This window comes from Populus alba, chromosome 6, assembly GCF_005239225.2.
Source record: "Populus alba chromosome 6, ASM523922v2, whole genome shotgun sequence".
In the NCBI taxonomy this organism is placed as follows: Eukaryota; Viridiplantae; Streptophyta; class Magnoliopsida; order Malpighiales; family Salicaceae; genus Populus; species Populus alba.
This window is the reverse complement of record NC_133289.1, coordinates 12,433,766-12,460,439: the sequence shown is the minus strand read 5'-3', so window position 1 is coordinate 12,460,439 and position 26,674 is coordinate 12,433,766. Positions and strand designations below refer to the sequence as shown.

Genomic DNA, 26,674 nt, shown 5'->3' with positions numbered 1-26,674 from the left:
ATGGCTTCAACTTCAGCTGTTTCAATGGCCTTGCCATTAACTTATGCAAGCCAAAAGAGGGTTCCGGCCTCCGAGGCTTTCTTCAAGCCACTCCCAGCGAGGCCATCTACGGCCATGTCAGCATCAAAATCCGGTGGTAGGTTTCAAGTCAAGGCTTCGTTGAAGGAGAAGTTGGTCACTGGATTGACAGCAGGTGCTCTTACAGCTTCCATGGTGATTCCAGAGGTAGCTGAAGCAGCTGGGTCTGGGACTTCTCCTTCTCTCAAGAACTTCTTGCTCAGCATTGTGGCTGGTGGAGTTGTGCTTGGTGCCATTGTTGGTGCAGTGATCGGAGTTTCCAATTTCGACCCTGTCAAGCGGGGTTAAGCGAAGTACAATTCTGAGAATGTTTGGAATTCTTTTACAACTTCATGTCATGTATCTTGTTTGATGCTTTAAATGATCCTCTGTGTGAAATCTTTAGATGTAACGTGGCCCAAGACTTGTGAAATCTAAAAATTACTTTTCCTGTCTGGATGCAACACAACATAGGAACACAACCTCTCTTTTGTTTTGTTGCTCTGAAAGCACTATACTGTCATTTGAAACATGGAAATACTCAAGGAAGCAATCCCTCTTAGTCACGTTATAAGATGAACAACTAGACAGACCATCTGAAATCTGATAACTGGGTTACCCAAGTCAATCTTGTGTGGTCCCTGAATCTGAACTTGAAGAAGACACCTATAATCACACTCGTCAAATTCTTGATTGCATCTATTACGTTGCCATCTTGAGTTTCTAGATCTTGTCACTTTCTTATTACACTGTATATCTCCAATCATCAAAGGGCAAGCTGTGTAACAGAAGGAATTTGTTTTGATAAAACTTATACTTGCCCTCAGGAATACCTGGATTTTATAAAGAGCTGAGTATAACAAATTGTTCCCAGGGATTTTCCATCGAAGTCGCTAACCTTCCCGGCTTTGACAGCTAAACATGGAAAACCCCAGAATCAACCATCTCTTTCAATTTTTGACCTTCCTTGTTGCACAACTGCCCAGCCAGAGCCATCTTTTAGATTCAGAATCCTTCGTTTAGTTTCCATACCATTCTTTCTCAATGTAGGAATTGAAGGGTTCACGAACATCACAATACGGGTAAGATCAACTATGGAATTGTTTCCAGAAATCTCAATTTCACTTACGGCCTTGAAGGAATTGCTGTTTTGGTATGGAACTATCTTCTTCAAGGAAAAGATCCAAAGTTGAAGTTGCCTCCAAAAATATCTCCCACTCATTCTTCAAATGATTGAAATTATTCTGAGCAGATTTTAAGCTACCCTTTGAAATCAGATAACCAGCTTCAATAACATCATAGCAGCTGTCAACAACAGCATTGAAGCAGGTCACTCATATTTCGCCTCCGTCAGAATCAAGAAGGTCAAAGTAAAAGACCTTCCCATCACCTTATAGCGACGAAGATCCCCTTTAGCAGTTACTCTGGCTTTGATAGCCCAGTGTTCCTGATATGGATTCAAAGCATTGATAGGAATGATCCGAGCTGGTGCCTCATTCTTCACAACTGCACATGATTTCTGTAAACCCTGCACATCATTACCATGATTTTGGGCACTCAAAGCAGGTCTGAGTACTCAAAGTGGGCCGGAAACTTTTCATATTTCCACCGTGAGTAGCAGGCCGGATGCTGTGGATATCCATATTTGCAAGACTTTGAGAAGTTGGATTGTAATAAGCAAGCCCTACTGACCTCACTGAGTTGGTATTAGGGAAGGACTTGTGAGCAGTAGCATCATGAAACATTTTCAGAATTTCCAATAATTTCAGTCTGGTATTATAGTTTCCAGGTTGAGCACGACAATAATCCTGTATGAAAAAGTGACAGAACACCATTGCCAGTGAAACAAGAGCCAAACACTTGCATTTAATCATTCTTTCCCTCAGTTATAAGCTGATCAAGTTATGTGATACCATTCAAAAAAAACATCATCTCCACGAATTTACAATAAAATTAAGCTAAACAAACATAATAAACTCTTAATTAATAATTAACAAACAGAATAAAATGAAACACAGGCACCGTTTGTTTGTGGAAAGTAGTTTTCTTTTGAAAAATGAATCAGGAAGTGAATTATTTTCTGATGTTTGATAGTGTAATAGAAAATAAGTTGGAAAATTTTTTTCCAGTGTTTGGTTATGTCATGGAAAATAAGCTAAAAAAATAACTTGTTAATGTTTTATTTTTCTTAAGTTTATTAAAATAATGAGGAACAAATCTTATAAATTAAAAAGTTAAATGAAATTGAAATTGAAAAGAAATATAATTTCATAAATTATCTCAAATAAAATAAATAATAATCAAAATAATAGAGACCCAAATCTAAAAAAAAATAAAAGATGGAGAAATTTAAAATAATAATAATTAACATTTCATAAAATTATTTCAAATAAAATAAGTAACAATCAAAGAAATGAGGACCAAATTTGATAGATAAAAATTTTAATAAAAAAATAACAAGGAAAAAGCAAATAACAATTATAAAAATAAGAATCAAAGTTAATAAAAAAATTAAATTTTAAGAGATGAAATTGAAAAATAAATATTCAAAAACAAAATATATATAGTAATCAAAAATTTAAGGACCAAATTTGATATAATCAGCAAATAATATAATATTTCAAAATTTTTCATAACTTCCAGAAAGTGTTTTCCGTCTAAATTTTTCAGGAAAAACACTTTTCTGAAAACCAAGTCAAATTTTTTTTTTTATTGAAAAAGTGTTTTCTATTGACTAATTTTTTTAATGACAAATAAACATAAAAAAATTTAAAAAGTAGTTTTTTAAAAACTATTTTCTGAATAACAAACATGACCATAACTAATTTAGTTAAAGTTCAACAACCGGCTTAATCAATTTTTAGATTTCAAAAAATTAACATAGAATTTCCTTGAAAATAAAATTCAATCCACATTTGAAATTCGAACATGTGAATTTATAGCAAATTAGTAATAATTTCGAAGAGACGAGATTTAGTTTAGGGAAACAACAACTGAGTGACTGGCTGGCGCTTTTGAACTTGGCTGCAAATGTAATCAATCAATTGAATGACAGATCCTTTCCTGTCAACGCCAGGCTTGACTCGGTCCCTAAGCTGAGTACCAAGTAAGGCGTGCTGAGTCAACACGGAATCAGAGACGAGGAGCCTGAACCTCTCCCGTGCACTTCCCATCTGCTTTAAGGGTGTGTTTGGTATTGCGATTGTTGTTTTTGTGATTTGAAAAAAAATTATTTTATAAAAAAGTATTTTTACTTGAGGTTAGTTTGGAAAAATATATATTTGATTAAAACTGTGGTTGAAATTGAGGTTGAACAAAAAATAGTCTATTCGGTCAAGACAAGGGGAATCATCTACATTCCAAGATGACATCGTTTCTAAACAGCCTAGGGTGTCATAACTAAAAAGGGTTAGATCATCAAGGACAAATAGTTGTGCCTCCACTAGTAACACCCACGGGAGGCCCCGCACCATATGACAATGTTGTTTTCCTAGCATGGTTAGTACGGGCAGTAATTAAGGGCATGACTAACATATTAGCCTAGTAACCTTAACAATGCCAGCAACTCTAGTAGCAACGATACCCACAGACAATATGGTTTCCTTAATAAGGATCTTAAAGTGTATGAGAAAGATGAGTTGTGAGTCCTTATTAGGGGAATAAAATACGAAGATTGCTGGGAGATGTATTATGAAAATGGAGAAGACATTGATTCAAATCAAGGTGGTATAAGACTTACAAGTAGATTGTGTCACTCAACAATTATCAGATAGGGCATAATCTTGATAGGAGATTGTACAATTGAGGTGGACCACAAAATTAAGGACATGTGTATAGTTTTGAGAATCAGTTTTTATTCTAAATATCCGTATATGGTGAAAGAACAATAGTTTCTAGAATTAAGGCAAAATGATATGTTAGTGTTTGATTATGAGAGGAGGTTCTATAACCTCTTTATGTTTTCCCTATATAAGATTCCTATTGAGCAACACATGATTGAGAGACCACGTGATAGTTTGCGACATCATTATAGTCTAAGACGAAGAGTGATTAGTACTTAAAAGTGTATTTTTATCAATGTTTTATATTATCATTTTACACTTGAAGTATCATTTTATAACTCCTTAACTAGAGCATGTTTTATAATAACATGTCTAATATTATAAGATACCTTTAATTTATGATAAGGCCTCGTTTGTTTCCTGGAAATTGGTTTCCGGGAAACCATTTTCCAAACTTTCCTGTGTTTGTTTGTCATTAGGAAAGTTGGTTAACGGAAAACATTTTCCAGTCAACGGAAAATACTTTCCAGTCAATTTTAGTCAATGAAAAATTTGGTTTGGTTTTCAGGAAAGTGTTTTCCCTTTAGTTGTGTTTGTTTTTTGGAAAGTGGTTTCCAGGAAATCACTTTCCAAACTTTCTTGTGTTTGTTTGCTATTAGGAAAGTTGGTCAATGGAAAACACTTTCCAGTAAAAGAAAAAATTTTGGCTTGGTTTTCCAGGAAAGTGTTTTCCTAAAAAAATTTAGGGGAAAAACACTTTCCGGAAGTTGTTGAAAAATTTAAAAATGTCATTATTTGCTGATTATATCAAATTGATCCTCAAAACTTTTTGATCGCTATATATATTTTTTGTTTTAATATTTATTTTCAATTTTATCTCTTAAAATTTTTATTTTTATATTAAACTTTGGTCTTTATTTTTTAATAATTTTCTATTTGCTTTTTCTTATCATTTTTTTATTGAAAATTTTTATCTATCAGATTGGTCCCTCATTCTTTTGATTGTTACTTATTTTATTTGAAATAATTTATGAAATGTTGATTATTATTATTTTAATTTCTTCATCTTTTATTTTTTTTTATTTTTTAGATTTTGATCTTCTATTATTTTGATTATTATTATTTTATTTGAAGATAATTTATGAAATTATATATATTTTTTTAATTTCATTCTCATTCAACCCTTTTTAATTTGTAAGATTTGTTTCTTATTATTTTAATAAACTTGAGAAAAAATAAAATGTTAATAAGTTATTTTCCAGCTCATTTTCCATGACATAACCAAACACTGGAAAATGTTTTTCAGCTTATTTTCCATTACACTACCAAACATCGGAAAAAACTTTCTCGAAATTCACTTTCCCGGAATTCACTTTCCAAAAGAAAACTACTTTCCAGCAAACAAACGGGGCCTAAATGTTCATCTTAAATGCAGGCCTATCACATAAATCAAAGGATTGATTGATGAGTTTAACTATGAAATTGAGAAGACAAAGAGAGGGCTGAGCTTAGAAAAGAGATGATGGTTCAATTCAAACTGTAACACTATTCGGTTATTGAATCATAACCGGAGCTGTAGAACTTGGATTTAGGTCTGGTTTATATGGATGGAAAGCTAAGACATAGGCCTAAGACTTTCATAAGAGTCCAAGATTCAAAAAGACCGTTTTCAAGTTCAAATTGAAGCAACAATGGAGAAGTCAGAATATGTCCTGTAGCCTAGATATTATTCACTGTTCAGCCCATATCTCGAATTCTAGAAGTCAAAATGCACCAATTTTATTTTTGTTAGAAAGTTGAGATAATTTCCCAGAACTTTTATCAGGACTATATGTTCAAATTCTGATGTTATCAATGACGTTTTGTTCAGATAAGAAGATAAAGATTGTCACTAAATCAAGATATGGCCACCCACTCAATAATTAGTCATCAAATCATTAGTTTTGAATTTTGACCTATAAAATGAGGCATTTGCCATGCATTTAGGCATCTTGGTTTTCATATCAAGATCATGTTTTTGCTCCTTTTTTTTATATTTTTGTAATGCTTAAGTTTTGCTTTTATTAATCTCTTGTTTATGTCTTTCATTTCCTTTAATATACTTATTTAATCATGTTCTCCTCTTGTTTATTTATGTTTGTCTTCTTCATTATGTTTAGCTAAGTATATTATGTCAAGGTGAAAATGGTACACTAATGGTGTTAAAATAGGTATAATATAAACTCAACATGGACTTCAATGTTTATAACCAAGAAAGTTTGTTATTAACATGTCTTATCTTTTTATTTTATTAATTCTTAATACCATGCTTGTTAAATGGTTAATCTAGATTTTTGTTGTATAACACTTGGTACAATAAATGCTTGGCACTTTCATAGCCAATCGTATGATATAACCTACACCTGTGCTATGAAAAGAACTTGATTTGTTGTTAACATAAGTTAACATCATGAATTCCTGGCAATATCTAAAAGTATGGTGTTACTAAAATAAGATAATTAATATAATCATGTTAAAAATTTATAATGAACTATTAAGGATAAATCATCCAATTGGAATCTCCTTTGTATGTGGTTTGTAGTTGATTAATAAAAAGAGTTTGTGCTATACTTATTTCTAATACTATTAGTGGATTCTCTAACCTTGACAATTGCTTTTATCTTTGATTAATACTCACATCAATATCACATTTTAAAAGTTCTCTTCAACTCATTTTCATTTGTTGTTTATAATTTTATATAATTAACCTCCCTAGGTTTGATCCCGGTATTGCTGAATTATTTATTACTTCGACACTCCTGCACTTGGGATAAAACATCGATCTTTTAATCATGTCAATGAGAGAGTTGATACAAGCATATTAGTCTTTAGAGGCACATATTGGAAAGGACCAACAAGACTAGTTTAGACAAGGTAAGAGGAAAGATATTGATTTCTTTTCAAATAGACCTCTCTTTTTTAAAAAGGGTAAAGGGGAACAATTTAATTAGTTCAAGAATAAAGAAGAAGAAGTTGGTCAATGAATGGCAACAAATTGGTCTTTATAGAGTAAGTGAAGGGTTAACTAAAGGATAATCAAACCTGAAGGGTAGTTCTGCTAGAAGGGCTTCATAGAAGACCATTACTTATCCTCATTATGTACGGTGTAAAAAGATGCATCCAAGGGATTGTTTTATATTGCCAGGTCAATGCTATATTTATAAGCAGGAGGGACATGTATGGTGGGACTGTTCATAATTAGGTCGTGGATGTTATTATTATGGAGGGCAGGGACATTTTAAGAAGGATTACCCTCGAAGAGTTAAGTATGTTTAGGGACAAAAATAACAGACACATAGCCAACAACAGTCAGTTATTGTGGATAGACCTACCAGGCCAACACAGTCAGAGGCTAATGGTAATAGAGGACAACTTATTGTACAAAGAGATAGGACACAAGAGAGTGTTCCATATGACCCAATAGGATGTTAAAGTTACTCCTAATATAATGACATGTATGCTACAATTAAATTCTTTACTTATATATACATTGATAGATCTTGGTGCGACCCACTCATTTATAGCAAATAAAATTATGGGAGAACTTAAGGGAAAACCTAGTAAAACTGAAAAAAAGTTCACAATTGATACCTCTTTGGGGGAAAGTGTAGATATTGATCATGTTTACAAAGGGATAAAGGTTAGCATTAATGGTTGTGAGATGAGGATAGATCTAATACCTTTAGAATTACATGATTTTGTGTTTGGATTTGTTGGGTTTATATAGGGCTTAAATGGATTGTTTTGTAAAAATAGTGGTTCTTTAAGGACTAAATGGTAAAAGAGTAATATTTAGTGAGGAAAAAAACTTCATAACAAACTATATTATTTTGGCTATGACTTCTAGAAAAATGATGAGGAGAGAAGGTGAGGTTTACCCTGCATACATGATGGATTTAAAAAAGGAAAATGTTGAATCTCTCCATAGTAAGAGAATTTTTAGACATATTTCTAAAAGAATAATTAAGATTACTTCTGGAAAAGAAAATAGAGGTCTCTATTGATATATTATATGATACCTCTCTTATAACCCAGTCACCCTATAAGATTGCGTTTGTAGAGTTAGATGAGTTAAAGATTTAACTATAAGAATTGCTAGATAAATGGTTTATATGCCTAAGTGATTTTTCATGGGGAGCTGCAATGGTTTTTTAAATAAAAAATATGGCACAGTTATACTCTGCATTGACTATAAGCAATTTAATAGGGTAGCAATGAAAAATAAATATCCACTTTCAAGGATATATTACTTTTTAACTAGTTGAAATAAGTAAGAGTAGTTTCAAAGATAGACCTAAGATTGAGGTATTACCAATTAAGAATTAAAAAACAAGATATCCCAAATACTGCTTTTAAAACTCGATACAAACATTACAAGTTCCTGATGATATCATTTGGATTAGCTAATGCTCCAATGATGTTTATGGACTTGATGAATTAACTCTTTCAGTCTGATTTAGACAAGTTTATAGTGGTGTTTATAGATGATATTTTGATCTATTCTAGTTTATATTTGGAACATGAAGAGCAATTAAGGTGGGTGTAGCAAACCCTTAGGGAACATCAGTTGTATGAAAAACTAAGTAAAAGTGAATTCTGGCTAAAAGAAATGGTTTTCTTATAGCATGTTATATCCACATAAGGGATATTTATGGATCCCTTAAGTTTGAAGTGGTGTTGAAGTGATTGAAATTGAGATTAGATGTGTTTTAATTTGGTGATATGAAGAAATTGTTAAGAGCGTGTTTGGGAGTGTGATTGTGGTAGATTATGTTGGAATTTTGGTAGATTAAAAAACAATTCCCCTGGCTTCTTACTCAAATTGATATATTAATCGCACTGAAAATTTAAGTATTAAATGGGGTTGTCATAATGGCATCAGAGCCTTGACTTAGGTTCAAGATTTATAATGGAAACTTATTTACGTTGAATTGTTTCACGATGGAAAGGTATGAGGACAAATCCCTCTCCAATACAGAGAAGGTTTTAGGGTATAGATTCTGAAGAGAGGCAAAGAGATGATTCTTCAGCAGATATTGCCTCTCATGTGCCACCAGCATCTATTTAGTCGAGGCAGATAGAATCATCTAAACTTTGAGATGACTTTATTCACTCATAGAAGAGGGAGAAAAAAGCACATACAGATGAAAAAGCCAAATATAATGAGAATATTGATGGTAAGGAAAGTAATTGATAAGTTGATGTGCTGAAAGATTTAATGAAAGTTCATAACAAATAACAAGAAATTTTTTCAGCTTAAAGCTTAAGAAAGTTGATTACGATGAATAAGTACATCTTAAAGGAGCTGAGAAGGATGAAAAAAAAATATATATGCTGCTTGTTATCATATTGATGAAGAGAAAACTCCTACTAAAGAAGCCATGCATGACTTTCCAAACTTACCTCATGATGTATACATCACAAAGATATCCTTTAATGATGAAGATTTGTTGTATGAATCAAAACTTCATAGTCAATTTTTTTTTTTTTTTTATCAAAGGTTACATCATGAAAAAGATTGTGAATTGTATTTTGGTGGGTGATGGTTTGGCTGTTAACATACTACCTCTTAAAACTATAAAAGAGCTTAGAATTCCTATGGAGAAACTCTTCCAAAGTTATATGATAATCCAAGGCTTTAATCAAGGATGGGAAAACATCATGGAGAAGATAAGAATTACAATACATATAAAAGATATGAAGTCCAAAACACTTTTTCACGTCTTAGATGCCAAAACTACTTATAACATGTTACTTGAATGACTATGGATATATGAAAATGGTATCATTTCCTCAACACTCTAAAAATTCTTTAAATATTTTCAAAATAGACAACTGGGAAGATATTAACAAATATTGATCCCTTTACCATAGCTAAAGCCCATTTTACTAATGCAAAATTCTATTTTAAGTCAGCTATAATGAAAGAACCATCCCCACCTGATCACCAAGAAGAGGGAAAAGTTGACATTATGATCTCAAAAAGGCATAATTCACTTATAAATAAAGGAATGACTCATCAAATAAAGAACAAATGAAAAAAAAAAGGTAGTGTAAAACTTTATCGATAATAAGGTATCATGTAAAGCCATGATACTACGATATATCTTAGTGTTAACAAGAAAATAGAGTCAATCTTTTTTCACTATGGATGAAGAGAAGATCACCAAGGGGCTTGAAAACTTGACCTTACCAGTTATTAATTTTATATTGACCAAGGTCTTAAAACCTTTATTGAAAGGGTTTGTTCATCAAGCTAAGTTGATGGTTGTGATTCTTAAAGGACTCCTTAATATGCGAGTGAATGGATTCAATCTTAATGCTTATAAGCTTCTAGCCAGGGCTAGTGATAGTTATGGAGAGATGTCAATAAATTAGCAAAGGATAATGATATAACTCGAGTAAAAAGTAAGCAAGTTTCTATAAAGACTAGAAAAGCTTAGAAAGAGAATAAAATTTCTAGTGAAACTTCAAAGGCTAGTCTTGGATATGAATCTTCTACACCACTTCATCTTAAGATTAAAAAGGAGGCTTCATGAACATAAGTGTGAAAAAAAAAAATGAATGACAAATAACAAAGTCAGTATACAACTCTTAAAGCTCTAGTTTAGGATCATATTGATATGACTATGACTCGTGCTTCAATCTTTAATAGGATTGGAACCCAAAAAAGAGTAAGGACTCTAAAATAGACATCATTTCTTATAAGACTTGGACCATCCAAGTCAAAATATGATAAGCATATGCATGATCATTAACCAACTTTGGTTAAGGGTTTAAAGGATCTTCATAGCAAAATATTTTAATGAATAAAGAGACAATACAAATAGCTAGTAAGTGCTAAGGCCATATTGAAAAGGAAACAACACAAGATAGTGATTATAAACCTCTCTGATAAAGAGAAATAAAAGGAAATGATGTATCTCACTTCAAATCATATCACTATTAAAGAGGATGATAATGATGAGTTTCTTCTTGAAGAAGATGTTGAGAAGGCTATACCCACCTTTAAATTAGAAAATAAGTCTATAGTGGATGAACTTAAAGAGGTTAACTTAGGTATTGTTAAAAACTCACATCCAACCTTTATCAATGCAAACTTATCAACTAAAAAAAGGGTTACATGGAACTTTTAATGAAGTGTCGAGATATCTTCTCTTGGTCCTATAATGAAATGTTAGGTTTTGACCTGACAGTTGCAATCCATCAATTATCAATAATAAATTGGGCCAAACTTGTAAAACAAGCACAACGTCACTTTCATCCTAAACGCATCTCACAGATTAAGGTTAGAGTCAACAAACTTATCTAAGTGGGTTTCATTCGTGAGGTCAAATATCCTATATCGATTTTGAATATCATATTGATGAAAAAAAAAGAATGATTAAATATGTGTTTATATGGACTTCCAAAACCTTTACAATGTTTATCCCAAATATGACTTTCCACTTTCAATCATTGAGATCATGATGAACACTACCACATGAGGTTAACCTTTATGAATGGTTCATTTGGCTATAATCAAATTTGGATGGCACCCGCAAATGCGAAGAAGACAAATTTTTGGACTCCAAAAGGAATATATTGTTATAAGATCATGTCTTTTGGCTTGTAGAATACGGGTGCCACTTATTAAAGGGCGATACAAAATATGTTTTATGACATGTTTCATTAACACGTTGAATGATATACGAATTACCTTATGGTCAAGTCGAAGGAATTTGCAAGATCTTTGTCTAGTGCTCGAATAAGGAAATGACGCCGATTCTAACTAAAAATAAACCCAGTAAAATGCACGTTTGGTGTATCCTCTAACAAATTCCTAGGATTCATAGTTCGACATCAAGGAATTGAGAATGATCAATCTAAAATTGATGCCATTAGAAAGATCCTAGAGCCATAATATCCACGAGTTAAAGAGTCTCCAAGGAAAGCTGGCTTATATATAGAGATTCAGTTCTAACTTAGTTGATCGGTGTAAACCATTCACTCACTTAATGAAGAAGGATATGCCATTTATTATAATGAAGCTTGTAATAATGCCTTCATTAAGATTAAAAAGTACTTGTTTAATCCATATGTCCTATAAGCACCAGTACTAGGACGCCTATTTTTCCTCTATATTGCAACTCAAATGCATTCTTTACAAGTACTGTTGGCATAATAAAATGATGAAGGCAAGGAGAATGTTCTCCACTACCTTAGTAGAATGTTAAATGGGGTCGAACTGAATTATTCTAAAAAAAATAGAGACATGTCTAGCATTAATGTTATTGATAAAGAAAATGCATTACCTCCAAGCACATTGAGTACAACTAATCTCTCGAGTTGACCCTCTTAAGTACATCATCTCAAGGTTGGTATTATTAGGAAGATTGACAAAATGAGAGTTATTGCTTCGAGAATTTGAAATTGTCTACTGGGGGGCAAACATTAGCTGATTTTCTCGATGATCATCCTATTCTTAATGAATGAGAATTTTCTAAAGACCTGCATAATAAAGACATCTTATCCATTGAAATGTCAGAACCTTAAAAAATATTTTTTGATGGTGCAATATGAAAAACATAAAGTTGGAGCTAAGATAATCTTCATCACACCTAAATGAGAGATCTTGTTGTTCACCTTCTCACTTACTGAATGTTGTTCCAATAACTTGGTTGAATATCACAAGTACGCAGTAAAACTGATAACAACATTTGATCACATCATTTTAGATCATGTACCTTAAAAAAGGAATAAGCAACCCGATGTCTTAGCCAATATAGCTTCAACATTAAAATCAAAGTCCATGTGTGTCAAAGATAGGTGATTTCATTGATAACTAGTGACGGAGAAGAGAAAGAACAAGTAGGCATTGGTTTTGTTTATGAGATTAAAAAAAAAACTTGCATCAACCACTTATCAATTATTTATAGCATAATAATCTACTTAAAAACCTACGACATAAGACAAATATGAGGCAAAAAGCTTCTTGCTTCATATACTCTTAAGGTACTCTTTATCGATGCTTTCTTGATGGAGTTTTTTTACGTTGTTTTGGAGAGAGAAAAAGCTACAAAAGCTTTAGAATAAACACACGGAAATCTATAGAGCACACCAATCAGATCTTAAACTTCACTTTTAAATCACAAGAATGTTATACCACTGGCTTACTATGGTGAAAGATTGCATGGACTACACTTAAAAATGTCAAACTTGTCAATTTCATGCTAATTTGATCCACCAACCACCTAAACTCTTACAGTCGACAATTTCTTTTTTGCTCTTAAATGCTATGGGACTTGATATGATAAGGTCATTATCGAAAAGCTTAGGAAGGTATCTTTACATTTTGGTTGCCACCGATTACTTATTGAAATGGACTGAAGAAAAAGACAATTATATATATATATATATATATATATATATATATATATATAAAAATGTTGAAGTTGTTCTTCACTAGAAAATCAACTTCCATCTCAACGGATTGTAAATCAAGAATGACTCTCCAATAAAGATAATATTTATCCACGACTCGAAGAACTTGAAATATTTAATGGATAGTGACCTGAAGCGCATCCATGCTTTGAATGTTAGCAAGCTCGACAGTGAAGAGCTTTCATTAACAATAAATATTTATTCGGGCTTTGAAATTGATCCTCGATTTGGAAAGAAAAAAAAAACACTGCAGAACATCTAAGAAAAAAGATTGGACCACATGTAGCGCGTGTAGTTCATCCGCAAACCAGCTGACTCCACTGAATTGAAACGCACATGCTCAACACGCGCCTATTTAATAAACCTGCAAGACAGAAAACACCATAAACATCGAATTGCTCTTTCTTTGTTTCCTTCTTTTTATCTTTTGACTGGTGGATTGAGACTTCTTTGTGGCTGCTGGTTGTTGAATTTGGGTTGCCGCTGTCGGGTTCCTATGCTGGCCAGGAGAGAAAAACTGGAGCGGTAGTGGCCAGAGGGGCGACGCTGCTGTGGATAGTGGATTGAACCGAGAGGGAGATGGAAATGGGTCTGTACGGTTTGCTGGTGATATGTGGATCTGATGGTTTGGAAGACGAGAGGGTCGGGTTTATTGGTTTTGGTACTGGGCTATGGTGGGTTGTTGTGGTGGTGTTTATGAAGGAAGGGCTTGGAGATATTGGGTTGTTGACAGTGTCTGAGGGTGAAAGAAAGAATAGGTTCTTTTGAGGGAAAAGGGTCACGAGACCAGGATTGGAGAGGGTGTCGGTGGTCTGGGTTTGGTTCGGGGAAGAGGAAGGCACGGTGGTTACTGGGAATCAATGGTGCTGAGAGGCAGTAGCGGGTAAATGCGAGTCATGGTGTTCTTGGTGGAGAGTCTGTGTTGATGAATCAAAGGTTGTTCTTGTTTTTCTTTGTTCTTGTTTTTTCTAACTGTGGTGTAGGTGTTTTTGAAAGAGAGCAACGGCTAGGATTGTGGGAATCTGAAAAACCCATTCTCTGGCCAAATTTTGGGGATTTGATACCAAAAATCTGTTTTTTTTCTGAATAATTGATTGTAGACAATCAATTAGGCTAGAATTCTGGGATTGAGGAGCTGTAATTAGAAGGTTGGAATCTTGACTTCAATGCTGAGGATCGCAACTGAAAATCTGAGATTAATTCCTTGATTTGAATGGATTCTGGACTAAATTGAGTTAATTTGGGCAAAATCAGTGGATTAAATTGGGCTGAATTCAATTAGTTGGAAACAATTGGACTGAATTGATATTTAATTGGACTGAAATGATTGTAAAGTAACAACTAGGATTGAAATGAAGTTGTTTAAATAGTTTTAAGTGGTCCTTGTAATATTTCCCTCTTTTCATTGCAGTCCTTTACTTTTGAATTTTTGTTAATTTAATTCAATTAGAGCTTTAAATGGAATTCCCTCTCAATTTATGTGGTCCTTGTAATATTTCCCTCTTTTCATTACAGTCCTTGACTTTTGAATTTTTCAATTTAATTTAATTTAGAACTTTAAATCTTTAAGTCCCTCTCAATCTAATCCCTAAATCAAATCATTCAATTTAGTCTCTCTAATTTAGTTTTGTTTTCAATCTCTTGTCATTTCAACTGATTTGCCCTTTTTATTTTTCATTGCATTCTTAATTGGTTAAATTTAATCACTTGTTATAAATACATCATTAGTTCTCAAAATTATGCAATTTTGATCAATCTAACTCCAATTTGAATCTTTTTTTTTTTTTAAATTAGGCCCTTCATCAATTTCTAACTTAGTTATTTGTTTCAATATTATTCTTAAACTTTAAATTTCTTTCATCTAGCTAAATTAATAAATTAAGCTATTTTTCTAAATTTCCTCCTTGATTATGCCAAAATTTCCAAACTCATTTTTTTTTTTTTTTACCTCGTGATAGTCAATTCAAATTTTAACACCAGCATATTTGTTATGTTTTTAAAAAATATATAAAAATAAAAAGTTAAAAAATAAATTATAACAATATAGATAACAACAACAATAAACTAGAGGGTGTAAGATAGAATTAACTCTAGTATCTTAGTTTAACTTAAAAAATGTGGTCATGTGAGTTTTAAAAAAATCATAGAAATGTTTACTTCAAGAAATAGAAAACTATAATATATGTGTTACAAATTGAAAGAGAAAATTGTGTTTTTTAATAACTTATTACAATTATAAACTAATACAAAATCCATTTTTTATTGTTCTTTCTCTCGCAAACTACTTAGGATGGTACTACTTAAGAAACACTGCTATTTTTTTATTTTAGTCAAATTTTATTAATTTACTATTTTATCCTTACAAGTTATGTTAGCATTGCTTAATGTGTTGGGATTTGTTTTGCTTTATATATTCTTGTATATGTGATGTGTTTAAGAATATTTTGGTGTTAAATTAAGATCAATATTATAAAATATGATTTTATGTTATATTTAAAAACGAGATTGGAAGAACATGGACCAATATTAACCAAAAAAAAACCTTTTTTTTCATTTTCATTGTTCAAAAGGCATAAAACTTTTGTTTGGTCCCTAAAATTTCAATTTATACATTATTTGATTTCTGTAATTTTAGAATTTTATGTTTCAATTCTAAACTTTATTTTGTATGATTTTAGCTCCTACATGTTGAGAGAAGATAGAGGAAGTCATCAGAAAAAGAAAGAGAGAGAAAGGGTCTAACTGACCATATTCTAGTAATAAAAAAGATTGATCTTGGCATTAATAAATTCATCTTAGAAAAAAGAGTTTAATGAAGATAATTTTTCTTTTAAACATGTTGAAAAAGAAGATCGAAACTCTTGATTTAAACATGTTGAATTCAGTTTATATATAATATATTTTTTAAAATGATTAGATTGTGTTTAGAGTTAAAACAAGTTTTATTTTAGGTTCTTAGATGATCAAGAAATATATTTAGATGGAAAAAAATTGAAAGGGATTTTTTAAGGTCTAAAAAATTTAACTTTGATTTTTGGTGATTGAAAAAAAAAAAACCAAGTGGACAACAATTATTGCCTAAGCTGACAATTTATGTCCATTGTATTTAAATGATATTACTAATTTAATGGACGGCATGTTGCCTAGGCGGACCAATTTATCGTCTATTGTATTTAAATGATAATACTAATTTAATAGATGAACATGTCGTACATCTATTTTTTTCAAAACAAAGAAAATTAAAGGCATGAGGTTGGCTCCAAGCCTAAACAAAACTGGCCTTTTTGTTTTTAGACATGACTAGCTTTTTTAAAGAGATTCTTACCATCAACTTTCATCTTCTACTTTTAATTAAATTTTTTTTTAAGAAAAAATTCTTCAAATAAAATATATAAATTATTTTTACAAGATTATTCAATTATGCATAACTTTAAAATAATATTAAGCTTATTTTTTAAATATTAGCAATTGTTTTGAGAACAATTGTAAAATGAATTGAATATACAGAATTTCTTAAAAACAAATTGCTCAGAAATATTAAATGAAAAATAAAATATCTATTTTATTATTTTTTATGCCATAACTTTAATAAGATTATATAGATTTTTTGATAAATTTTCAAATTAATCATTCTTTTGGTTTTTTTTTTTTCATATAGTCTCATAAAAGATGGAGATATGATTTTTTTTCCTATTTGAAACTATGATGAATTTTTATTAAAAAATTACTTTTGATAATAAAAAAAAATATGTTTTTGTTCAAAACAATAAATGCATTAATAAAAAAGAATATTGTGACTGAAAATACATCTTTAATCAAAAATAATAAATTATTTAGAATATTATCTTAGTTATTTTAAAATTTAAGCATGGCAGCACGACATCATATGGAAAAAAAATATTAGTTTATAATTCTCTATTTTTTCAGAAAATTAAGAATATCAAAATATTAGTTTTTCAAATTCTATAATAAAAAAAAAAAAGGGCCTTGTTTGGTTGACGTAATATTTTATATCATTTAGTTTTATTATTTTTAAGATAAGCTAAATAGGGTCGTTGATTTTTATTTTTTGGAAAAATGTATCGGTAAATATGTTTTCTTAATTTTTTATGGAAAAATATTTTTAGAATGAAAAAGAAAATTAAAAATGAAAAAAAAACACATTTCTTTGAAATAAACTTCAACTTGAATGTTTGGGCATCTTAGAATTACCCTTCTGCTCCAATTTGTTCTGCTAAAAACCGTAAATTCCTTTAGAAACTTAATTTTACATAAAAATAAGTTTTTAAGAAAATGAATTGCTATAAACAATATTATGATTATGCTATACTATACAAATAAATGAGTTGAAAACTAGAAATATTGTCTTCTCTCTTAAAGTTTAGTTATATACACACACACACACACACATTGGAAGTGAACTCCCCATTAACTGCCTATTTTCTCAAAATACAAAAATACTTGATATTGTTTGGAATGTGGTGGCAAACTGCCGTTTATAAAATTATACATTTTGTTTTTTTTGCTTAAATTTAATATTTTCATTTATATTTTCAGATCGTCATCGTTGATATGCTGATGTTAAAAGTAATTTTTGGAAAAATAAAAAATAAATATATTATTTTAATAATGGATTTCTAGATGACCAAACACGGTTTAAAAAAAAACACTAGGCACATTTTCAAGCACGTTCCTAAAATATATGTAGAAAATAAAACATAGAATACTCTTTTTTTGTTTTGGTATATTAACAAATATGAATAGAGAATCACTATTTTAATATTAGGGAAATATCTTGAAAATATCTTAAAATATATGAAATTTTCTATTGATGAATTTCAATATAAAAAACTTCAATGAATCTTTTAGGCTTTTTTCCTTGTAGATAATGGATTGGGCTTTGTATTTTTTTGTGAGTGGGATTACTTGCAAAATAAAAAACTCTAATGCTTAAGTCAGTTTGAATTTTTAGTTAATTCGTTAAGCAGTTTAGAAAAATGAAGAAGATGATTTTTTTTTTTGTTATGGGTCTCAAATTCTCTAACCTCACTTTGGTCCTTGGGTTTTCATAAATAAAAAAATTGTTGTATAGATTACCTTTACCTTTCCTAAGAATAAAGGCCAGATGTAAGCGGCACAACTATTTATAGCCTCCACATTGAAAGGCTATTATGAAATAATAATAATAATAATAATAATAATCATAGGCGAGTTTTATTGGTTTAGAAGACAAATTAATTAGCCTTATAAGAGTGTTGGTGTGAAGATAGATAGATTTATGGGATTGTGCTACAAAGAAAGGGAAAAAACTATAATTAATGAGGAAAAAGTCTATGCTATCTGAGTAAAGTGAATATTTAACTCATGTGGATGATGATAGATGAAAGAAAATAGAAATAAAATGTTTATGTTTGAATTTTTTTTTAAAAAATAATTGCAAAAAATGATCGAAAAAAGCAAAAATAATAATGAATAGTAGATAAAGGAAATAACAATAAAAATATTGGTGAAAATCTTGGTTAAAATCAATGACAGTGCAAAGAATTGGAAAAAGTCATAATTAATCTTAAGAGTGAAAATGAGAATAAAATATTTTTGGAATACAAAAATGGTCTTATAATTAATAGGGAAAAAATCTGAATACAATATTATAGAAGGATGGAGCAAGAAATTCAAATTCTAGTGTGAAATCGCCAATCGAACAGTTTTACATTATCAAACATAATTTTTAATTCGATCATTGGATTAATTTGAAATTTCATGAGAAACTTTAAAACATATTATTTTATAGTTGGGTAAAACTTGAAGATGGTTGGAGTTTAGGATGGCTGAAAAAAAAAAAATGATAGCGAATAGAATATAAAGGACTCATTAAGGGGAAAATGGTAATTGGACAAATAAATTAAACAAATCAGCTTCTTTTTCCTTTTTAAAACTAGAGAAAAAAAAAAGATAGAAAAAAAAAGGGAAGAGCAAAACTATCAAAAAAATTAGAGAGCAAAGGCAAAAATTGGGCTAAATTCATGAGTTAAGAAGTGTGAGGCATCTATCAACCCATCAAGCAAGGAATTAACATGAAATTAAGTAACAGAGAAAAGGCAGAAACAAGGTAGCAGCTCATGACAAGGAAAAAATAATTATGAGAGTGGAAAAACTTTAACTGGTTAACATTTAAAGTTTGTTTTAGTGCCGGATAAGAAGTTCTAAGTGTATTTAAACAAGTTTGAATGGAAAGAAATGGGATTGATGCATAATTGTTAGATTTTCTAATTAGGATTCTTAGGAGAAATTTTGGGAAATGTGAAATTATTGTGGTTTAATGCAATTAGATAGTATAGATTATGAATGATGAAAAATATTATAAAATGAAAGAAAAACAATTTGTGTTATAGAAGGGGTTAGTAACCGACCAAAATTGAATGAAAATGAAAGATATAGAAATCAAATGAATGTTTGTGAATTGTGTGTACAATTTGTGTTATAGAAAGGGTTAGTGACCGATCAAAATTGAATGAAAATGGAGGATATAGAAATTAAATGAATGTTTGTAAATTGTGTTTAATTGATGTGTGTTGATGTATTTTTATAGTGAATTGCAATGAATTTAGTAAATTTAATTAGTTGTAACTATATATTAACATAGTTGAAATTTGTTAGTGAGGAAGATTATGGAGATATATGTGATTATGCTTAAGAATTGGATTTTTTAGTGTGATATGGTTGTGGTGATGAGTGTGAAAATTAAAAATTTGAATTTCAAATAAAAAGAAAATGATGTTTATAAGGTCAACGACCATATAAAGAAATTATAATAAATTAAAATTTTAAAGGCTAAGTTTGCTAAGTATGAAATATTGAATTTATGAGGATAAAGAATAGGTTAATGAAAAAGTCAACTTGATAAATAGAAATTAAATTTGAAAGTATGTATGTTACATAAGATAAGTTAGAAGTAGAATGTTATGTAAAACAAATTGAAAATATGAATTTTTATTCAAAGAGTAAATGATTAATCAAGATATTGGTAATGTAATTAAATGGGTATGTGTTATTAAGAATCGAAAAATGTGTAGCTAATCAAACTAAAAGTTAGTTAAAGAAATATGAAATTAATACGATTAATAAAATACTTATAATAGTATCTTTTTTGGAATTAAGAGAGACACCAAGAGCAATATCTTTCACAGCTAGAGAAGTATAGTGTGCATGAGGCATAGGTAGGTGTTCTTCACCTCACTTGAATTATAAAGTTTATTTCATAGCTTTATTTCAAATATTTTGTTTATTGGATGTGTATTAATTGTTAGAAATTAAAAATCAAAAAAGATAAATAATATTATAGAATGATGACAATCATAAGGATTCTCGGATTTATTAGAATCCGTGAGGGAATTGCCGAATTACTAACAATTGCAAGGATTTTTGAATTTATTGGCATTCATAAAGGGATTGCCGGATTGTTGATAATCGAAAGGATTGTTGAATTTATTAATATCAATGAGAGGGTAGTTATAATGATGATGATTAAAAGAGTTGGCGAAGTTATGTCAATTACACGACATTGATGTTGAAATGTGAAAATTAGTGTTGGTGAGTTAAGTTTATGAATGGTAGTTTAAGAAATTGAATTGTAATGTTGGTATTAAATGTAGTTTTAAGAATGATATGTGAATAATACGATTTATGGTTAAAATAGTAATTAAATATTATATTTTAAATTACAGGTTTGTCATAAGTTAGGCGTGATTAGTAGGGCGTCGGGTTATAATATTTCTCGTTGATATGGTCATCTAATTTAATAGTGTATATTGTAGACTTATATGAATGGGTATGAAAGTAGAATAGAGTGTGAAACATGTAAATTATTGGTATTGTAATAATTAAAGGATTGTTAATTAAAATTATATTTAAAGGTATATTAATATGGATTTAATGTAAGATGCCAAGTAGATGAATGTATATGTACTTGTGAGTTTGCGTATTTTTTTTTATTTATGTGGGTGTCCGGGTCAACTTACGCGCACCACGACTAATCTCACGGCTCACTGAACATCCTGCAAACCCAGTGAGCATGTAAGGCACCGCGGGGGTGACATACGTGCACGGTGAGGTTTGAACCCAGGATGCAGAGGAAGGGAATAAGTCTCTTCAACTGCTGGGCCAAGACCTCAAGTGCGTGAGTTTGCGTATTTTAATTGGATTATAAGTTAGTAATTGTTTATATATATATTTTTCCTCGGCAGATCACCTGTAATTTGAGTTTTTACTTACCAAACACAAAAATGCTTCACATCTCCTGGAAAATCCTGAATGACTTGTTAGCAGGAAAAGTCCCCCGAAGGAAATTTGCGTCCTCTTCTAGAGGTTTGTCAAAAGTGCGTTTTTATCAACATTATCGTTTGGATTATTGTAATTGTTATTAGGCTATAATTGGTCATTTCAAGGCACGGGCGTGTGTTCTTATAATTGGATTAGCACTGTAACTGGGCCCAGTCTAATGATGTAGATACCTATAAGATTCATTATTATATAATTGTGCTTCTTTCCTACCTATTTGCTGGAAATGCAAGGAACAAAAGGAAAAGTAGATTCCCCCTTCACATGTGATGTTATAGCATGTTTAGTTTGGCTTGGCCTGGCCTTGGGAGGGACCAACTCACCTGATCTTCATGGCATTGATGATTGCCTTCAAACGAAGAACACCATAGTTAAAATGATCCCACCTGATCGGCAGGCTCTGTTCCACACAGACGAATTCAGCCGTGTTTTCCTCAGCTGCAATGGCGGCCGGCAAGTTCTGGGTCTTGTTTTCGGGCATCATCAAGACCTCACGGGCCTTCTTAATTACCCTTTAACTCATACTTGCCGTATCATTTGGTCCCGATTCCCAGGAATTTTCGTCAGAGAGCGACACCTCTGGACACAATTGTACGCTCATCTTGTTGCGTCATTGTTATTGGTATCATGATCTTAATTATTGAGGTCTGCTAACAAAAGTAGTACGTAGATTGCCCCACACACCCTGTGAGAAATAATTTTGATATGAATATATCAGTTTAAATATGGACCTGACATGTTCAAAATCCTATATGATACGAGATTTGGTCCAAAAATATCATGTTTATTCAAATAAAAAGGAGTTGTTTAAGGCCCATTTGATCCCCAGGTTCAATCTTGTACTCCTTCGCAAATGATGCTCTGTTTCGGACATTATTAGGCGCCAAGGACTGCATACAGCTTTCATCTATTCATTTCAAAATGCCCCCTCTGACAGCAACACTTCACCAGTTTGTGCCACCATAACCACAAGTGAACATCTACAATAAAACCAGGAAAATCCATTCGAATAGTTTTCACACAGTCAATCAAATTTGACATGAGCAATCGAGTTCCTTAGAATAGCAAGGAAGGCCCTAAGGTCACAAAGAAATGATGGTGGAACAAGACTAGATTTACGGGGTGTTTGGGGACGAGGTAATGGTTGGATTTTCAAAGTATCATTTGCTTGTAAATGCATCAAAATAATATTTTATTTTTATTTTAAAAAAATTATTTTTGATACCAGCCCATCAAAACAATTTAAAAGAATCATAAAAAATTAATTTGAAGCAAATATTTTTTTTTAAAAAAAACAAAATAATACATACCAAAATCTCACAGGAAATAATAGGAGTAAAAGTAATAGCCTCCCCTGCAACTTTAATATCTAGTCGGGAACAAGCTCTTCCAGCAATCACTCATGTGGGCCCATCTCCTAAGACCAGAAAATGAGGATGGCATATGGCTGGGTCCACCAACATAGACATCTTCTCAATCAGAGAGAGCTGCTGGGAATCAAGTTGAAGTAGTCATGAAGGACATTTATTGCATAAAGAGAATATAAAGAAAGGGGGAAATGAAGAGTAAAAGAGAAAGAAGCCAAGTAGAGGGAAAGGGATAAGCATGGAGAAGTCCAGTTCCATCCCATATAAGACCCTCCGGGGCCCTTGTCATGTTGTTAGGGGTCACTGTTCATACATACCTGTCTGTCTCTTCAAACTATAGTGCTTTGTTTTAAACTATCCATAGAATAATTTATTTCCCCTTCCAATGCCCTCCAAGATTGTCATTGGTTACAACATATATATAAAAAAATAAAAAAAAAATAGTCAAAAGCTCATCATCTCTTATCTGAGATTCTGTTCCTGTGGTGGTGTGTGATTGGGAACCAAAAAGATAAATCTAAAAGCTGCTTTCTTCCCCATTGTTTGAGAGCATCTTCACAGAGATGCATGCATGTATTGTTCACTTCTCCACAGGACAAAAGCAGACATGAACAGTGATTTCACAGCGAGAGGACTCTCAAAACAGCACCCGCAACCTCACCATTTCAGCTCTCGGCTATGGCCCCCAAGAAAATTCCTAGGTTTAATGTTGAATTGAAAGGGGAATAAAGGGAAAAGCAGAGAGGAGATTTGAGCATTCATGAAAAAGAGATGGTAAAGAGAAGACTTGGTAAAAGACTGATAACACATATCACCCTTTTTGACAAACAGAAAAAGTTACAAGCTAAAAGCTCTAAAATATCTTTTTTGTGCATCAGGAAAGTCCTCATTGTTGTTATCCATTACAAATGAGCTGCTCCATCGAACACAGAAATGAAGTATTTTCGCCATCATCAATAACAGGAGCAAAGAAGAAAATAGATTTCACAAGCATGATTGATTTCAATTAGATCAACAGTTACAACTGGACACAAATATTGGCCAATTATTTCTCTACGGAAAGCGAGGAAGAGAGGGTGAAGAGCTAAAGACAGTGCAATGATACAAAGCTACATAATCTCTAATAATCATGTTCTACCACCTCAACACAATTTGTAAAATCCTTCTTTACTCCATGGAAAGAATTAAGAAAAACAAAGATGTCTCTATGCAGGTCTATTTCTCTTGTGGCCACCTTTGCCATCAGATTTCAAGGCACCACTAGAATCTCCCTCAGAAGAGGCGTCCATGGATTTGGTGAAGGAGGTAGAAAGATCAGCATAAAGGTCAACTACCCTCCTGATATTGTTGTTGAGCTCCCTTATCAGACCCACATTTCTGCTCAGGTTGTCAGGGATCTTGGATTCATGGTTCTGATTTATCTCATTAATGAGAAGCCTATTCTGATCCAAGATATTTTGGACCTGAACAAAGTTCTTTTGAAATGTCTGCAAGATCTTGCCATCTATCTGGGTACCATTGCCAAGTCCTGAGAATGTGTCACCCTCCATGGTATCTTTCCCTTTTTTGGAGACAGAACTCTATCTAATCAAAACCAGTCCTGCATGAACAACAACCACAAAGAAAGAAGAAAAATGAGAAAGAACAGAAGATGGCCAGTGCTTGTTAAACTGTATGCATCTGTTTTTTATTTTTTTTAATAAAGACCGTAATCATATTTTGCATATGGATTTATTTATTATCATCTATACATATAGATAGATAGATGCACAATCCAAAACACCAGACAAAACATGAGAAACCTTGGAATTGTTTAAGACATTATTTTTTTGGCACATGAGACAAGAGCCTGTAGTAGAAATCATGACTTCCATGGGTTCCACTTTTTTACAGAGGGATCTGATAACAAATACTACCCAATTATTTACTATTGTTATTGGTATTGTTATTATTATTATTATTTATGATGAGATGTGAAAAGGCAGATCCCATTTCCATAAAAGGGAACCTCTTTTGTTATGTACTAAGAAAAATACCCACCCAAAACTCAGTTTCGAAGGAGAATCTCAAAGACCAAAAGAAAAAACAGTCAAGATGCAGAGAAGATGAAGCCATCTGGCTGTACTGTGATTACTATTACTACTGCAGACACAACATCATTAATTCTCACAACAGAATAAAAAATAAAATAAAAAACAAAATGTTGATAGCAAATCAAAATGGGATTTTCATTTTAAGGTAAAAGAAATAAATATTTCTAGAATGGGATTTACTTAAAATCCAGAAACATGTCTTAGATACACACGGAAAGAACCAAAACTTGAAACTCAAACGTCCCAAGCTTTACATTACAAACTTGCGGCTGCGGAAGCTCAAATTCTAAGTGGAAAATGGAAAAATCCAACCTTTTTTTAAAAAAAAAATATCCGAAACAACCTGGATAGCCTATGAACACCAATCTTCGTAGAAAAAACAACAAAATAAATATATATTATCTATAATGGTTTTAAGGCAGTGGAAAATTCGCAAAACAAAGAAACAAGATAAAGATCAGTTCTAGAAAGAAAATGAACCCATCAAACTAAATAACACAATTAACTCCAAGTAAAAACAAAATAGATTGAAGTGATAGAGGGAGTACCTTAATCATTTTATATTTTATCGTAACTCGTTGTTAGTGTGTGTGTGTGTAAAGGGAAGCGTATTGGTTGTATACCTTGAAAATCTGGGACATTATATCCTGGAAGAGAAGACAGAGATTGAAGACGAGGGATTCCCGAGGAAGAATGGAAAAGGATCGGCGATTTTTTGGATTGATGAAATACAGGTTAGGTGTTGTTGTTTCTCATGAATTATGAGAAAATCTGTAGAGAGAGAAGGTGAAGGAGATTGTAGTTTTAGAAAGAGAAAGTGAAGATTTGACAGTCACGCTTGGACCCGCTCTCTTTCTCTCTCTCTATTCTACAACTATTCGATTCTCCAAACTCCTAAATAATATTTCCACCTCTTAATTCCTTCTTATTATTTCTGATTTGATTCACTGGGCACTGCTCCCATCTTTTGCTCAGATCCAAGACATGATTTCTCCAACTGTTTAATTATTGGGCACGTGGCATGTGCTTCTGGATACGTTGTCCATTAACATAGACCCCACTTTTGGGATTTATCATCATCCCCCTCCTGCCAACCTCTCTAACGGGGTCAATTCGGACTATTTTTGTTTGGCAGATAGCGCTTGGAAGCATGATTAAAACTATATATGTTTTTAAAAAAATTAAATATATATTTTTTGTTTAAAATAATTTTTGTTATGTTTTAAGATTATTTTAATATGTTGATATTAAAAATTATTTTAAAAAAATAAAAAATACATATATTATTTTGATGCATTTTTAAATAAAAAAATATTTTAAAGTAGAATCAATATCACACTTTAAAAAACCCCATTAAAATATAAAACATAAAATTATATGCACGGAAAACATTGGTAAAATAACATATTTTTGTTTTTATTATGATTTCAAAACATAATATTTAAAGAAGTCATCATTAGTTAACATGGCATTCACAAATATCATGTTTTATAAGTATGATATCTACCTAAACTATAAATTACCTTAAATTTATCCTTTTCAACAACAAACTACTTTCATTATTGTAAGTGATATT

General features: G+C 31.5%; 2 protein-coding genes and 1 pseudogene across 3 annotated transcripts; 1 reads left to right on the top strand and 2 right to left on the bottom strand.

Annotated features, from left to right (window-relative positions):
- LOC118048061 (uncharacterized) lies at window positions 1-512 on the top strand. The gene has a single exon (XM_035057585.2). The coding sequence runs from the start codon at window positions 1-3 to the stop codon at window positions 364-366; it is 366 nt and encodes a 121-aa protein (XP_034913476.1). The 3' UTR covers window positions 367-512.
- LOC118048265 (replication protein A 70 kDa DNA-binding subunit A-like) lies at window positions 130-22,119 on the bottom strand (annotated as a pseudogene).
- A 1,868-nt stretch (window positions 22,120-23,987) lies between these two features.
- On the bottom strand, window positions 23,988-26,020 carry LOC118048062 (protein ELF4-LIKE 3). Of its 2 annotated transcripts, none has more exons than XM_035057587.2 (2): window positions 25,647-26,020; window positions 23,988-24,605 (listed from the first exon to the last, which is right to left on the bottom strand). In XM_035057587.2, exon 2 carries the CDS (start codon window positions 24,553-24,555, stop codon window positions 24,211-24,213), a length of 345 nt encoding a protein of 114 aa, XP_034913478.1. In that variant the 5' UTR covers window positions 24,556-24,605; window positions 25,647-26,020; the 3' UTR covers window positions 23,988-24,210. The 2 variants fall into 2 exon arrangements, with proteins under 2 accessions (XP_034913478.1, XP_034913477.1); XM_035057586.2 differs by having other exon boundaries at window positions 25,722-26,017.
- Window positions 26,021-26,674: the final 654 nt, after the last annotated feature.

Bases quoted from the DNA above. Each gene is read 5' to 3' on its own strand.
- LOC118048061 (XM_035057585.2), top strand. From the start codon at position 1: ATGGCTTCAACTTCAGCTGTTTCAATGGCCTTGCCATTAACTTATGCA.
- LOC118048062 (XM_035057587.2), bottom strand. From the start codon at position 24,555: ATGGAGGGTGACACATTCTCAGGACTTGGCAATGGTACCCAGATAGAT.